The 17,247-nt window shown below is 46.1% G+C and overlaps 1 protein-coding gene across 1 annotated transcript in view; it reads left to right on the top strand.

Moving 5' to 3' along the window:
- ADCY3 (adenylate cyclase 3) overlaps positions 1–17,247 on the top strand; it is a 142,225-nt gene that overhangs the window by 54,782 nt on the left and 70,196 nt on the right. The window contains exon 3 of the mRNA XM_084829491.1: positions 15,295–15,425. Coding sequence (XP_084685617.1) covers positions 15,295–15,425 — 131 coding nt within the window. The remainder of the gene's footprint in view (positions 1–15,294; positions 15,426–17,247) is intronic.

The following is a 17,247-nucleotide window of genomic DNA, read 5'->3' on the forward strand; positions in this document are numbered from 1 at the left end:
TAATCCCCTTTTAAAGCTCCAATTTGGTGGCTGTCACTACATCTTGTGGTGGTGAATTCTGGAACTGGTGATTTGTTAGCTTTTGATAAAGTCCAGGTCTTCATCTCTTCATCTATTTGTCTAAGTTCCTCAGACTCCCTTCCTGTAAATATCAATTCAGGCACGAGTATCTACCCTAAGTCTTCTGCAGTGAAGACAGATGAAAACAACTCATTTAGCTTCTCTGCAATTTTCTCATCCTCCTTTAGTACTAATTTAACTGCATTGTCAACCAACGGTCCAACTGCCTCCCCAGCTGGTTTCCTGTTTCTAATGTATTTAAATAATTCTTGATTGTTGGCTTTGATGTTATGCACGATATGCTCCTCAAAATACTTATTTTGCATCCCTTATTGTCTGCTTGCATTTCCTTTCTGCAAGTTTGTGTTCCTTCTTGTTCTCCTCAAGACTTCCAGTTTCTGAAGGAAACCTTCTTTTCTCTAATAGCGTCCTTAACACTGCTTGTTAACCGTTCTGGCAACCTCTTGGACTTGGTACTACCTTTCATGATCTGCAGTATACATTTCTAACTGAGCTTCTATTATTGTGGGTTTGAGTAATGTCCAAGCATTTTGGAGAGATTTAGGGCATAATCTTATGCATGTATAGACAGAAAGAAGTCCTAAAACTCCCAGCATTCCCCAGCCAGCATGCTAGCTGGGGAATGCTGGGAGTTGTAGGACTTCTTCTGTCTAAATATGCATGGGATTGCATCCTCAGGGTATGTGTGTGATATGGGGCTCAAATGTCTTCTTCAACCCAGAGCTTACTTGGCCCTTCTAGGATACCATATATTTTACAATGCTTATTCCATTCATTCTCGCCATACCTTTGGGAAATAGGGTACTGATGGTCCCATTTTACAGATGAGAAACTGAGGCTTATAGGTAGTAACCTGCCCAAGACCATTGAGTGCAGTGTTACTGAAATTTGAACATTGTGGCTTAAGTCTGTGGCTATGAAATTCTCTTCTAGATTACTTTATTGTTTTGTTTTTGTGTTGTTGCTTTTTACCAACATTCTGAATCTGAAATTATGACACTTGGAATGTAGAATACAACTTTTAAAATATCAAGCGTTTTCAGTGTTTTTGAAATCCATGATAAATATTCAAATAAATATTTCAAATTTGAGTTTTATATTTATTTCTACCTTATTTCCACCTCTCTGGCATCAATAGCCCCTTGATTTCCTTCATTACTACACTTAAGGATGACTGAACTTGCCTTGCTTCCATCAAGAACCTCGTTATATCGTCGCTCTCCTTAGCAAATGTTGCCCCAGCCTCATCAGCAACCCAGTCAATTAGCCAAGCCAGAAGAGCTAATTAGTCTGGCACGCTTCATCTTTAAACACCATAATAGGGTGCCTAGGGAGCTAAAGTAAAGGAGGAGGGAGAGGTTTGTCTCTGATATATTCTGAATTATTACTCTTCTCATCTGGAGTTTTCTGCAGTTTGAAACGGCTGCAATTCTTGGCGGAAGGAGGGTGAGATTCGAGCCTCCGATCATCCTTAATTTCAGCATCTGAATGCTCTTCTGCAAATTACTTTTCCTGATATGAAGATTAATTATCTGATTGACAGAAGAGCTATGTCTTCTGTATACAGAATTTCCTACACACACACATACACACGGACAGTTTCACATCCAGGTTTGCAGACTGGGTGGGTAAAAATGGCGGCGGGGGCAGGGGGAGGCACCTGAAGGAGAGAATAAGAGGCACTGCAGTTGCTCCTTGCCCTGCATTAATGCTGGGAACCAGGTTGAGTGGGTGGCATCAGAAATAAAAACATCAGTTTCTTCTTGGTTACAGTAACCACAAAGTAAAATGTATTGTGTATGCAGCCTGTAAGAACAATGCTCATTTGCAAAAGAAGTTAATAGGCCTTATGGAGGCCTGATGTACACATGCGGCAGAATGAAGTGCTAAAATCCCAGGGTAGTGGAATGAACTGTACTGCTTAAGATTGCAGGTGGGTGTGTAGCTTGGGCACATTTGTGATTTTCGACAGGAAAACAGCATGGGCAAAAGGGTTTGAACACCCACCCACCCCAGTACTGTCACTCTTATCTAGATTGCAGAACCCTGTGTCCTGTTTTGCGTAAAGAGAAAGATGTGGCATTCAAACATGCCATTAAAGTAAAGCCTAGTTTGACCCAAGAGGTGAAACTAAGGTTGGGGATACAATAATAAGCAGCGATAGCTCTTTCACAGCGCTTTTGTCTCTCTGTGAGGGCATAATCCACACATTTTTAGACAGAAAAAAACTCCTACAACTTCCAACATTCCCCAGCCAGCCATGTCTAAACATGCATAGGATTGTGTCCTTAAGAAACGACAGGATTGTGGCTTGCAGAAATCAGCACACTATATAGTTCTTTGTCCCTCCCAGCCGATAGAATTATGCAAAATAAACAAGTAAGCATACACTTGTTTTCAGAATGCAGCTTTTAGTGCAAAAATTGATTTAAAAAAAGTGGAGCCCTCCCATGAGTACACAGAAAGCAAAGAGAAGTAATCCCTTTCTCTGCACTTTTGCACTTCTACCTCTATGGGAGTGCTTCCAGACAGAGGCCTTACTTAGAAGGCATTGTGAAGTTGTTCCGTCTTCTTTTTCTTAAAGGAATTTTTTGCGATAAGAGAAAAGATGGAAGAGGTGGTGGGAAAACATGGGTTATGAATCGAAGACATCACTGTCTGGATCTCCTGTAAAATTTTGTGAATGAGGCAGGGGAATGGCACCCCGCTTGGCAAGGAAGTCAGGTGGAGTCGCTCTGTATGCCATTTCCACGACAGCAAATGGCAAACGCTCGCAGACAGGTTGTCCCTGTTGGTATCACAAAACACACACCAAGCAAAGATCTCCTTGTTTCCCAGGCAAAGGGGGGAGATTTCTCGTCCCTACAAGGGCTCATTTCACCTCTTGCTATGTCCCCATGCAAAGTGAGAGGGTGCCAGGCCTCAGCAAGGGTCAGAAACGGGCCCGCGGAAGTCTGATTCCAACACAGGCAGACAAGGTGGGCAGGGCAGGGCAGGAGCTTCTCCAAAAGACAAATTGCTTACTGAGGAGCTGACTCGGTTGTTAGGACTTCAGAAGGCTTTTGATACCGTTGACCACGGTATCCTCCTGGACCGCCTGGAGGGGTTGGGCATTGGAGACACTGTATTGCGGTGGTTCCGGTCCTTCCTCTCCGGCAGGTACCAGAGGGTAGCACTGGGAGAGGAGGTTTCGGACCCGTGGCCACTTACTTGTGGGGTGCCACAGGGTTCCATCCTCTCCCTGATGCTATTTAACATCTATGTGAAGCCACTGGGGGCTATCATCAGGAGGTTTGGGGTGCGGCGTCATCAGTATGCGGATGACACGCAGCTCTACCTCTCATTCAAATCTTCACCAAGGTTGGCCGTAGAATCCCTGTCCAAATGTCTGGAGACGGTGAGTGGCTGGATGGGGAGGAATAAGCTGAAGCTCAACCCTGACAAGACCGAGGTACTTTTGGTGGGAGACAAGAGGAGGCTGGGGGATGTTGACCTGGTGTTGAATGGGGTACGGCTACCCTTGAAAGACCAGGTCCGCAGCCTGGGGGTCATTTTGGACTCCCAGCTGTCCATGGAGGCTCAGGTGTCAGCTGTGAGCCGGACAGCGCTGTATCGACTCCATCTGATACGGCGGCTGCGCCCCTTCCTTCCCGACCATCTGCTCCCATCGGTAGTACATGCCCTGGTCTCCTCTCGTTTAGACTACTGTAATGCGCTCTACGTGGGGTTTCCCTTGAAGACGGTTCGGAAACTGCAGCTGGTACAGAACGCGGCGGCTCGCCTGATTAAAGGCAGCCGCCGGCGAGATCACATCATTCCAGTGCTGAAGGAGTTGCACTGGTTACCAGTTGTTTTCCGGGCCAAATTCAAGGTGTTGGTTTTGACCTTTAAAACCCTATATGGTTCCGGCCCAGCCTATCTTAAGGAGCGCCTCCAGCAACACCAGACAGGCCGCTTAACAAGATCAGCCTCGGATGGCCTTCTCTCTGTCCCATCAGCCAGGACAGCTAGACTGGTGGGGACGAGGGAGAGGGCCTTTTCTATGGTGGCCCCCACTCTGTGGAACTCCCTCCCTAGGGAACTCCGCCATGCCCCCTCTTTAATGAGCTTCCGTCGTGCATTAAAAACGTGGTTGTTCAGGCAGGCATTTGGGGTGGGTTAGGGTATTTAAAAAAAAAAAATTATGGTAAAATTTTATTGTTTTAAATTGTTTTATGGTGGGTTGTACATCGCCCAGAGTGGCTGGGTGACCAGTCAGATGGGCGATTAATAAATTTAATAAATAAAAATAAATAAATAAAGTGGAACCTGCAAGAAAACGTTGCAGTCAGTGGAGGCTGGTGGCTCTGATGTCAGTGGGGTATGAATCCACTCTGGGTTTCAATAATCCCTCAAACTCATAAGAACATAAGAAGAGCCCTGCAGGATCAGACCAAGGGTCCATCCAGTCCAGCATTCTGTTCATACAGTGGCCAACCAGCTGCCCACAGGAAACCCACAAGCAGGACATGCTCTGCTTGTGGGTTTGCCTCTCATGCCCTGCTTGTGGGTTCCTGGTCAGCTGGTTGACCACTGTGTGAACAGAATGCTGGACTAGATGGACCCTGGGTCTGATCCAGCAGGGCTCTCATGTTCATATGACATGAGTGCAACAGCATACTCCTGCTTGTGTTCCCCAGCAACTGGGGTACATAGTCGTACTTCCTCTCGTACTGGAGGTAGCACATAGCCATCAGGACTAGTAGCCATTGACAGACTCCTCCTCCAGGAATTTGTCTAACCCCCTTTTAAAGCCATCCAAATTGGTGGCCATCACTACGTCTTGTGATAGTAAATTCCATAGTTTAACTATGCTCTGTGTGAAGAAGTACTCAGAAAACTATATGATGTACAAATATTGCTTCTTTTCATTCCAAGCAATGCTCCAAACAATTTTTGCCACATACTTTACCACCGTTTGGTAGGACCAGATGAAGTTGCCCCATGACCAGATCTACCCCCATGGTCTTCCAGTTGGCCAACCCTGCTATAGAAAAAACAAAAAGCAAGGCCATTGGCCAGTCTGACTTGAGTTCTTTGCTGGCCACAAATATGGCAAACTGTCGTCACATCCCAATGGCCTCTTCTCATGATCATCTGGGTGTGTGGTGGCTACTAGAAAATTCTACACCCCAACTTGTGGCAGGCTTACCACATGGCAGGTTACCTCAGGAACTGCCTGTTCCCACTTGAACCTGCCCAGTTCTTGAGATCAGCATGAAAGGTTCTGCTCTCTGTTCCATTGTTATGTGAGACCAAATGTGTGGGCATAGGAGACAGGGATGTCCTTGGGAACGTCTGTAGGACTCCCTCTCTTTCTGTTTTTAGATTTTTGAAAGCTTAAAAAAAATTTTTTGACATGCTTCTAACATCTAATTGAACTGCTGTTTTAAGGAATTTTAGGGCTCAACGTGATACTGAAAGATGTGGGGAACTTTAATAAGATGGCAAATTGCCTAAGATGTTTTGGTGAAAACCTTCCAGAGCTCTGAAAGAACAAACCATAAGCCAAATAACAATATAAAAATTATTCATAATACAAATTGTATATGATATACATAGGCACTATCCGTTAACCAGTAGTACAGGTTTTATTAAGACATATCTTCTTCCCTCCCAAATCGACCTGGACAGCTGTTTACAGCCACCGGTGGAGAGAGACTGTCCATTCTCCTCACACCTCAGTCTCTGTAGCTTCTCTTTCACTTGGCAGCAATGTCCCTTTTGCAGTTCAGTGCTAGACACCGAGAGCTAAGTGATGCCGCGACTTGCTGCTGATTGCTTCTGCTGCTGCAGATTGTCGGCATGGCAACTTCAAGCGCCAGTTTCCTCCTTCCATAGAGAGAAGGATGCTAGAGTCAACATGTTGACTGTTCCCGTGAACGCCAACCAGCTGGGAGTGAGCAAGCCGGCTCTTGAGTAGAGGACAGCCATGTGCCCACCTTCTGGGTGCCCTCGTGTGACTGTGGCAGTGTGTGTGTTCAAACTGTAGAGTATCAAATAAACATTTTCTCACTATTTTCTTCCATACCAAGGGATTTGCGTGCCAGATTGGTCTGGCGTGCTAAATCGGTATGTTTGGTACTCGTAAACCCTGGCCTTCCCCAAGGGATTTTGATAACCCAGGTGGAACAGATTAATAAAAAATGGACAGATTAATAAATCTGGAGCATAATCCATATGGGAGAACTTTCCAGTGGATTCCCATGGGCATCAACCCCTTATTTCCTATTCTGTTGCCTTCATAGAACCATAGAAAAGTAGGGTTGGAAGGGGCCTATAAGACCATTGAGTCCAACCCCCTGCTCATTGCAGGAGTCTAAGCCAAAGCATCCCTGACAGAGGGCTGTCCAGCCTTGTCTTGAATGCCTCCAGGGTGGGAGAGCCCACCACCTTCCTAGGCCACTGGTTCCATTGTTGTATTGCTCTAACAGTCAGGACATTTTTCCTAATGTTCAGCTGGAATCTGGCTTCCTGTCACTTGAGCCCATTATTCCGTGTCCTGCATTCTGGGATGATCGAGAAGAGAGCCTGGCCTTCCTTTCTGTGACAACCTTTCAAGGACTTGAAGAGCGCTATCCTATCTCCCCTCAGTCTTTTCTTCTCAAGGCTAAACCTGCGCAATTATTTCAGTCTCTGCTCATAGGGCTCCGTTTCCAGTCCCCTGAGCATCTTTGTTGCCCTCCTCTGAACCCTCTCCAGTTTGTCTGCATCCTTCTTCAAGTGTGGTGCCCAGAACTGGACACAGTACTCCAGATGAGGCCTAACCAGTGCTGAGTAGAGGGGAACTAGTACTTCATGTGATTTGGAAGCTATGCTTCAATTAATGCAGCCCAAAATAGCATTTGCCCTTTTTGCAGCCACATCACATTGTTGGCTCATCTTCAGCTTGTGATCTACAACAATTCCAAGATCCTTCTCACTTGGCTCAGCTTACATCTGGCTAGGGCCACCTCTGCATAAGCTACACAGTGGTGGTGTCAACCTCGTGTTGATCACAACTACTTATGGCTTCCCACCAGTGGTGTAGTGAAACATTTTGCCGTGCTCATCATGACAGACAGTAGCCATAACCCTGTCCCCAAGGGGAGGCCAAAAATGCAGGCAGCCGTGTTGACAAACCAATTCTAACAGTTTTCATCTCTGTCAGGAGCAGGTTTTTGATAAAGCTATGAGGTTTTAATTGCCCATTCAGCACCAAGCCACTCCAAAATACTTCACATTACAACAATGCATTTTGCTGAGAAAATTACCCCCCCGACACCCCCCCCACACTACTCTGAGAATTGGAGCTAAGCTAAGAGGGAACAGGAAATTCTGAGTGGGGGTAGCAGATGGCATCAACGTCCCTGCTAATCAAACAGTGCTGGCACTGTGTCCCTGTGAGTCCTGGTTCCATTACACTAGTGGTTTCCACATTGAGACATTGGCTCATTTTGCACATAACACTGACTCAGTCAAATGTGCAGAACTAAGTCAGTTTCTTCACCTATGTGGCTAAAAATATGGATCTTCCAGTGGGCAAAATTTTGTTCATTCCAGTCCCAACACAAAGATAAATCTTCATGACATGGTAGCAACTGAATTAGGCCTTGAACATGCACACACAGACACCTCATAAAACTAGTTCTCTTAGTGTTGTACAGTGGTTAAAAAGATAACACTAAAACAACAGCAGTCACAGTAAATCCTTGAAATCTAGCATAGCATAAAAACCTAATGAGCACATACCAATACAGCACAATAAAATACAATACAAAATACACAGCTAATACAAATACAAAGCAGATTTTGTTTTGGAGGGCAAACACAAGCCATGCCTGGCTATTTGGATACTTTAGTATTACTGAGGCTTTGAGAGGGCTGCCTGTACAAGTATCAGCATGGCCCCTAACTTAAATCCTCTAACATGCAACTCTTCCCCAGTAACCACCCCCACCTGTTCAAGGTGTTTCACTTTTCTTCCCCAGCTAGTGACAAAACTGGGGGAGAAGCATTCTAGCTCTCCAACCATACAGTTCATCAGCGAGAATGGAAGCATGCACATGTATCTACCCTGTTTTGCATAATGTAATCAAAGAGTGCTGAACTAGTTTCACCGGGTCCCCATGGACCAGATTACATCAGAGGGTATGGCCATGCCCACTTATGTCATCACCCTGCCCCCACCATTTTGCCTTTCTCTGAGCTGCGAGAGGCACAGAGTTCCATGCCTCTCTCAGCATGGAGAAAGGGACTCAGCCGACCCTGGAAGGAACAGCTGCTCTTCCTAGAGCTGACCAAGTCCTTGGCTTTGTGTAGTACATGTTGTCCCCATGGGAGCGGCATGTGCCACATGAAAGGACCAGCCCGGCACTGGGTAGAGTGGGTGCTCCTCTGAGCACTGGCCATTCATCACCCGCATCCCTGCTGTTATCTCTGATCTCGGGTTGGAGATAACAGCAGGCATTCCTCCAGGGAGGACTCCTCCAGGAGGATGCTTTGACTTAGATTCCTGCATTGAGCAGGGGGTTGGACTTGATGGTCTTATAGGCCCCTTCCAACGCTACTATTCTATGATTCTATGAACCCAAGGAGACTCCATGGGCTGGATCAAGAACCTCTGCAGGTTGGATTAGGCCCATGGGCTGGAGGTTCCACATCCCTGATGTAATCAAGCTGTAAAATTCTGGAGGATATTCTAGCAGAGAATTCTACCTCACCCACATATCCAGTGTAGTCCGGTTGCAGCTGGGTTTATTTCTCCCTTGTTCTTGGTTTGATTATGGAATGTGTGGCTGATGTGAAACAATAGGATGGTGGCCTGCAATGTTTAGAGCAGCCTGCCAGGCAAGCGCTAATAGGCTTGGCAGTCTATGGGACCAGAGAATGAAACGCTGCCAGGAGCTTGAACTGGTGATGTCTACTGTTGCTACTGCAACATCCTCCTGGGAGTTTCTCAGGGAGGATGCAGTGGGGTTAATTTGATGCTTCAGTTTTAATGAGGATGATTTGACAATCCAGATATGTTCAGGAAATGAAGGATGAAGCATTAAATGCAGGCTTCTTTCCCTCATGTGGAGCAGTGACTTGGCGTTTGTTGTTGAGAGTGAAAATCAAACTCCCAACCTTTCTGACAGCCAAAGAGAAGACTCTGCCAAGCTAATGGCTGAAACAAATGAGACATGGGAGATCTCTAATCAAATCTCCCAGCATCTCTATTTTTCGTTCAAAGGTTGTTTTCATCAGAGCTGTGGACCACGGCCCAGTCGTAAACACCTGATCAGCATGCAGAAGGGCTGGTTCCAGATGAGGCTTTTATTGTAGAATCTCCCTGCCTCATTCATGGAAGTTTACGGGAGGGTCCAGACGCCGACACCATTGTACGTTTGTGTTCTCCTGTGTTTTCCTACCGCTTCTTCCTTTAAGGAGGAAGAGACATTGAGCATCTCTACACCAGCCTAAAGTCCCGCATTTAAAACAGGGCTTTCTACTTCCATTTTAAATGCAGGATCACAACGGACTCCCTTTACATGTGCTTCCTCCCCCACCTTATCTGCATCTTCCATATGCTTCATTATACAGCCGCTAGATGGTGCTGTGGTTTAGCTCCTCTTATTGCTAGTTTTCCTCTTTTTACGGAAGGAACTCAAGTGGAACTCAATGCACCGTAATTTGATAGCTCATTATCTCTGCTCTTTTAAAAAAATGGAATAAAGGTCATTTAGTGCGGGAGATGCCCTGGAGGTTGGCGATAGCAAGGATAAAAGCTGTAGCTGCACAATGTATTTGATTCGTTGTATTAGGAGTTGTCCATCTGGAAGCACACAAGGTCTCAGGTTTAATCCCTGGCATTTCCAGTTAAAAGAACCTCGCGTAGCAAATGACAGGAGAGACCCTTCTCTGCTTGAAACCCTGGTGAGCCACTGCCAGTCAGAGTAGGCAAATAGTCTGACTTGCTATAAGGCAGCTTCCTATGAGAATCCACTGAAAATCCCCACCTGGCTGTTCATGGCAGGGATGATGAGTAGTGGTGGGCATGCAGTTCTTTCAGGGAAGCTTCTGCCTTTACTGATCCTGTCATCGAAAGGGACCCCTGATAAAATGTCAAAGAACTATGGGCAGTGTAATAGTGGAGCCAGGGCTTGCAGGGTTGAACCAGCATTTCTTGATGAGCAGGGACCATGCTGTCACCTGCCACCCCCTCAGGCATCCCTGTTCCCCCCGAGTTTAGTTGTAATCCTCACAGCAGCTGGGGGAAAATGGATTTATATTGTTGCGAGCTACCCCTGTTAGTTTTGGGGTGGGTTGGTTTTGAATGGGCGATTGAAACCCCTTAGCGTTTGCTCCTGATGGAGATAAGATTGCTAGAAGTGGTTGTTGATATGGATCTCTGGTGTGACCACACTTGGAACACTGTATACAGTTCTGGTCATTGCACTGAAAAAAGGATGTTGTAGAGTTGGAAAAAGTGCAGAATGGCTTTTTTCTGTCTAAACATGCATAAGATTGCACCCTTAGTCACTTGCTTCTTTATTATTAAAAATAAAAATGGTCAGGCTGTGATAGCTAACCTGGAGCGTCCTGATGGGACTGATTCATACAGGCAAACAGCCACAGGGGTAGCGGCTTGAAAGGGAAAGATATGGGCCTGGTGCCACATGGAAAGTAGTTTCTGTGAACGGCGCTCTACATGGTTTGAAGAGGTGTTGATGTAGAAGGGGGAGTTTTGGCAGGTGTAACTTCTCATGTCTCAGTGCAGCAGAGGGGAGACAAGTTGAACCTACCAGCATTCTGCACCACCGTTAAAGCAGCCTCTCCCAAATGTCTAAAAGCCGAGGGACAGTTTCCCTATATTAGAATTAGGTGCACATTCTCTCACCCAGAACATTGACTTTACAGGATGCAGTCCTATCCATATTTAACTGGGAATAAGTCCGATTGATCTGGATGGAACTTATTTCCAAATAAACAGGATCACATGGTAAAAATGACCCACTTTCATCGGAGCCTCCACCCCCATGTTTCTGCATGGATCGCTGATAGGGGTGCGTTTCCTCATCCGAAGGAGGTAGTGTAAGCTGGTGGCTCCAGTGCCAGTGGGGCGGTAAATCCGCTTCGGTGTTCAGTCAGGACCAGTCAGTGCTCTAAAGGAGCTATCCAAGGTGCTTCTGACTGAAACCCGGAGCAGATTCACTGCCTCACTGACATCAGAGCCACCAGCCTCTACGGAAGGAGGGAAACCGATAGTAGCAAGTCTTGCAGAAATGCAACAGGTACCCTCCTCGAGAGCAACTGCTTCTACTGTGTCAGAAGCGAACAAATGATCCAAGCAGTCCCAGTGCAGATAGATAGCAGAACCAGCCATCCCTGGGGCAGTTGATTACAAAGGAGGGCAGGCTAGAGCACTGTCAAGCAAGGACGCAGTGTGTAGGCCTGACATGGGAGCCATTGATGCATGGATTGATTGTGGCAGACACTTGCCGTTCTCCCATGGCACACAATCTGGGAAGGGCTGTAGCTCAAGGGTAGAGCATGTGGTTTACATGCAGAAGGTCCAGGTAGGGCTGGAAAGGGTCTTCTCTGAAATCCTGAGGAGCTGATTCCAGAAAGTGCAACCAGTTCTGTGCTAGACGGAACAACGTTATGACTTGGTATAAGACGGCTTCATCTGTGTTCCTATGAATCACTATACGGCTGTGATCTCTGTTGCATCGGGCCCCCTACCCCAGTGAATTTCTTCTAAAAATGATGCATGCTGGGATGGATCATTTTTCTCCATGTTAAGAGTCTCACCAGAGGGAACCTGCTGGCTCACTTATGCCAGCCTGACAGCACTTTATCGCACTTAGAAAGCTGCTAGTTGCATCCCACTGCGCGGGCTAGCATTTGCTCCCTGTCTGAGAAGATTTTTCATGTTATGTGACCAAGGGGCAATGGGGAGAGGAGCCGCCACTGCCAGGGAGGAGGAAAAGAGGCAGCAAGAATGCCACTTCCTTTTTTAGAGTCAAATGACGAGGAATCTAGCGGGTGCCACATACCACTGAGGAGGTCTCACTGATAGGTTGCAACTTTTGACAGGATCTATGGCTCCTACACATTCTGTCTGCTGATATATTGCTTCTTCCTGATAACTGACAAGGCAGTGGAGGAACTCAAAGCCAATTAAATACTTCAACTGAAAAGATATGGCTCCCTTTTCCCCATCAGTCTGATGTCACCCCTGTCAAAAACCACCTACTCCTCTTTTCCCAAACCACCCTAACTAAGGCAAGAGGGTGGGTGTGCGCGTGTGCTCAATGGGCTACTTATCCACCAACAAAAAGTGAACATTAGAGATTTGCATAACATTTACATATGCTAATTTATATGTATAGATGCCCATTCAGACATCATTACTATAATTTATATAGCAAAACGTCTCACCATAGTGGAGAAGACTGTGACCAGGTGAGCTCCTGTGTGCGCTGTTCAGTCTGCTGTCCAGGTGCTGCTACCTGTGGATGGGCAACTTCAAGGCCCGTCCCGGCTCTCTTTGCTTCTGGTTATTTTCCTTTAAACTGGACTCAGACAGGACAGCCCTTCACATAGAGGATGTCTTCAAGCAGAGGGCTGTCCCTTGTAAACTGGGCCACCTGGCCACCCAAAGGAGGCCTGGGTGCAGTGTCTGTAGGTGGTAGCAAGCATGGGAAATGTAGCTTCTTCTTTTAAAAATATATTGGTATTGATTTTTCCAACACAACAATCTGTTATACAAGATAACATCATGAGATAGCATTAAATTCATCCGTTCCTTTTTAAAATACCCAAAGTTACATACAGTTTTAGGAAATGTAGTTCCCGTGCTTTCTGGCTACAATAAATTCTGCGTGCTTCTTCAGCTCCACTCACTTGTGTGCCCATTGTGGGCTGGTGCCAGCGTTCGGCATATCTGGGCATTTGTCTGGGCTCACACCACCATCTTCAGCCACCACCTGAGCCTTGTAGCAGCACAGATGTGGGCACTGCTGGCCCTGGCCATGCTGCAGCTACCAGCCCACTTCCTGGGCACACTTGCTTGGAGGCCTGGGCACTGTAGTGGGCTGGGGGCTGAGCAGCCAGTCAACTCTAGGTGGCACCTGGTGGCCGCCATATTCTGTCTCCCGCAGTGTTGTGGAAGACCAGGCACGCTGGCTGCCAAGTGCTGTTCAAAGTCGAGGAGCTGCTTGTTTCACAGCCCATTTCAGTGCCCCCATGGCCTGCTCACTTGGGGAAGGGGACTGCAGCAGCAGCAGTTTCTGGAGGGAAGTGACCACTCAGGATAGGTTCCCTGTGGCCAAGCCCAGAGTTGAGCATGGGCCCTTTTGATCTTCATATTAGAACCTCCCGTCCCCTGTTTTATACATGAACGGGGCAGATGCATGAACAACAAACGGCACATTTAGTTTGACCCTGGAAATGTAATGTTCGAAGCTCAGTGACTGGCCTGGCCAAAGATGCTGTCTTTGAAATGTGGCAATCTTGTGTGCTGGGGCTCCACTGGTGTGGACGGGACACACTTACTCCTAAACAAGTACTTGAAAGGTTGTCACAGAGAGGAAGGCCAGGCTCTCTTCTCGATCATCCCAGAGTGCAGGACACGGAAGAATGGGCTCAAGTTCCAGGAAGCCAGATTCCGGCTGAACATCAGGAACAACTTCCTGACTGTTAGAGCAATACGACAATGGAACCCATTCCCTAGGGAGGTGGTGGCTCTCCCACCCTGGAGGCGTTCAAGACGAGGCTGGACAGCCATCTGTCAGGGACACTCTGACTTGGATTCCTGCACTGAGCAGGGGGTTGGACTCGATGGCCTTGTAGGCCCCTTCCAACCCTACTATTCTATGATTCTAAACCGCTATGCACCCATGGCACAAAGCCCTGTCTGGCTGCACCTCCTCAGGGCTCAAGCAGCATTTTTCTGGACTCGGTGCAACATGGGCTGTAACATGGGCCCCATTCGCCCACCTGCAAAGGCCTTGCCTACTGTGAAAAATTGCTTGGCGTCCTTCAACTTCTCGAGGTCCCTTTAGGCTGTAAGCACCATTGTTTTCCCCAGAGAAAGCCTGATCTCTAGTTTAGTGAATTTCACAACTGGATCTAGTCTGTTTCATAACCCTAGCTGTTCAGTTCATAATGCAGATAGAAAATTTGCTGGTTCAAAGTTTCCTGCTTGTTAGTCAACTCTCCCACTTCTGCTTTCGCAGAAAGTATTAGTTCCCCTCCTTCATGCTCACAAAGTGGCCCCATTTTTATTCCCCCCAAACTTTTATTTAATTAGATCAGAATTGCACAGAAAATTAATTAAAAAGAAAGAAAATGGCACAGTAGAATCCCCTAATTAAGTAGCTAATTGAAGGGGGGCGGGAATAGGACAACCTTCCATCTAGGAGAGAAGGAAGCAAGAAGCAATCCATTCATGGGTTGCTGAGAGCCCTGCGGAGAAAGGAAGAAGTGGGAACTACTTTAAGCGATATGAAATGCATTAATTTACCTTTTTTGTTTAAAAAAAATGCTTTTAAAAAATAGAAGGCAAATAATGAAGATGAGGCAAAACCAAGGAGAGGAAGCAAACTGTCTTTAGAGGAGTTGCCATGAAAGGATATGAAAATTCTGCAAGTCAAGCGATAGAGAAAGGAGGAATATCCCTAGGACCTCATCCACCTTTCCCAGGGAAAATGCTTCCCACTATATCTCAGTCACACATTTTCTTATCTGGACGGTGCTTTATTCTGCTCATTCTCAACTTAATGGATTTTTTTGTGTTAAGAGAAAAATGACAGATGAAGCCGGGGGAAATACAGGAGGATTATATGCACAAAGGAGTATGACAACATCGTATGGATACCCTGGAAAATCCCGTGGATAAGGCAGGGTAATGGCGCCATCAAACCCTCATCTAGAAGCAGAGTAATTATTCTGCTTGAAGCTTGAAACAGAATATCAACAGTTGGGTGGTGCTAAGTCACCCACGTCTGGAAGCACCATTCTGCATGGAGGAGAAGAGCTCCGCAGTGAGGAGCTCTCCCTCTCTCGCGCCATGGGATGAGTAAAAATCCCCATCCCGATGCTAATAGTCTAATGATAGTTGTGCACTGCTGAGCTGGTCTGGGACAATGCTCACAGCTTTACCAATAACTCTTACCCATCTTTTTAACATTTCCCTCCTTGTTCCAGGAACGGCTGATGCTTTCAATTTTGCCCAAGCATGTAGCTGATGAGATGTTGAAGGATATGAAGAAGGACGCAAGCCAGAAGGAGATGCAGCAGTTTAACACCATGTATATGTACCGTCATGAGAACGTCAGGTAACAAGCATGGCTTCTTTTAGGGGGGAGTTCCACACATAGGATGCTACTGCTGAGAAGCCCTCTGCCCCACGTCATGACAGATTTTACTTCATGAGACATGAGGATCTGAAATCCAGAGCAGAGCCATTTACATACTCACTTACTTACTTACGTATGGCAGGGGTATTGAACCTCAGGCCTGTGGGCCACATCTGCAAATCCCTGAGGCTGAAATAGGTTCAACACCCTTGATTTAAAGTATTTGCATACTCTCCTTGATTTGATATATCCCATGGCAGTTCACAATAAGAATCACTACAGTAAAATACAATTACATAATTAAAATACTGCAAAAAGCACCATTAAAACAAAAACATTTTCCAAATTCACCACAACATCAGACCTAGTTCAGTCTGCAAAATGGATAACTCAGTTATCATGTTTAAAGTTGGTATGAGACAATAGAGGAAGGCCGTAAAGGGAATCATATAGGGGCATGTCCCTTCACTGGGAAGCACAAAGAACGAAAAAATGAACAAGCAGAAGAACTGAGAAAAGAGAACAGAATCAGTTTAAGCTGAGGAATAGCAACACCAGTAAGCAAAACATTACAACAGTAAATGCAAAATAGAATGAGAATCTGAATACAGGTTTTAGTAGATTCTCTTGATCAGACTTCCCCAACTGGGATCCCTCCAGACGTTTTGGGCTACAACTCCCATCAGCCTCAGCCAGCATAGCCACTGGTCAGGGATGATTGGAGATGTAGTGTGAAGCATCTGGAGGGACCCAGGCTGGGAATGGCTGCCCTCGATAAAAAAAGTAGTTTTAGAAATATTATAGAGAAAACCAACAAGTTGTATGAACTGAGAAACCAACAGTTGAAAGCATGTCCAAATTCATGGTGAAGACTGAAGAGTGATGTGGCTAGTTGACAAAGAAAGAGAAGATGGAAATGAAGCGTTAAAGTTTAGACAATCTGTCTTCTTCAAATTGAGCTAATGATCTGACTTCCAGGCAGAAGAAGCCTTAAGACTCTTTGGAATTCTAGAAAGGGCAGAAGGAGAGAATGGAAAGATAGAGCTCAGCTGAATATCATCAGTCTGACAGTGATACTGCAGGTCAAAAAAGGAAACTGGATTGTCAAGTGGAAGTGTGAACCGAGCCAAGAATAGCCCTGAGGGGCCCCAACTTGAAAGGGGAACTGGGAAGTGAAACAGCCATCGCCAGAGACTTTCAGAGAAAGATCCATGAGGCAGGAGCAAAAGCAAGAGAAGACAGTGCCACCAACCCCCCCCCCCCCCGAAATGAACAGAACTAAGAAGTGGAGCAGTAGATGTGTTGGACTACAACTCCTATCAACCCCAGACAAGATGGACATTGCTGGCTTGGGATGATGAGAGTTGTACCCCAACATATCTGGAGGGTCAACTGTATCAAAAGCTGAAGAAAGTTTGAGCAGAGTAAGAACAGGAAAAAAAGAATAGAAAGTCCAAGTTCAGCTATCTAGTCATTCAGTCACTATGAATAGTATCCAACGGTGTCATTCCACAAACTGAAATATTGCTAGTGGAGCTCCGCTGAATCTTTCCGTTGCACAAATAGTTGAGTATTATGCTTGCGCAACGGATTACACAACGGGCTGCGCAAGTGTATTGCACAACCAGTTGTACAATGGGTTTCACAAATGTTTCTGCAACAGATTGCACAATGAGTTGCATGAGTTGTGCAAGTGTAATGCACAGCCATTTGTGCAACCGCACTTGTGCAAATGTCACTTCAATTGGATTGTCCTCTTACGTACGCTTTGGAACCCAGGTTCTGCTAGCACAGCATCATT

The sequence above is a fragment of the Heloderma suspectum genome, chromosome 1 (genome assembly GCF_057233095.1).
Source record: "Heloderma suspectum isolate Gila_16-S chromosome 1, 16-S_ref, whole genome shotgun sequence".
Lineage (NCBI taxonomy): Eukaryota > Metazoa > Chordata > Lepidosauria > Squamata > Helodermatidae > Heloderma > Heloderma suspectum.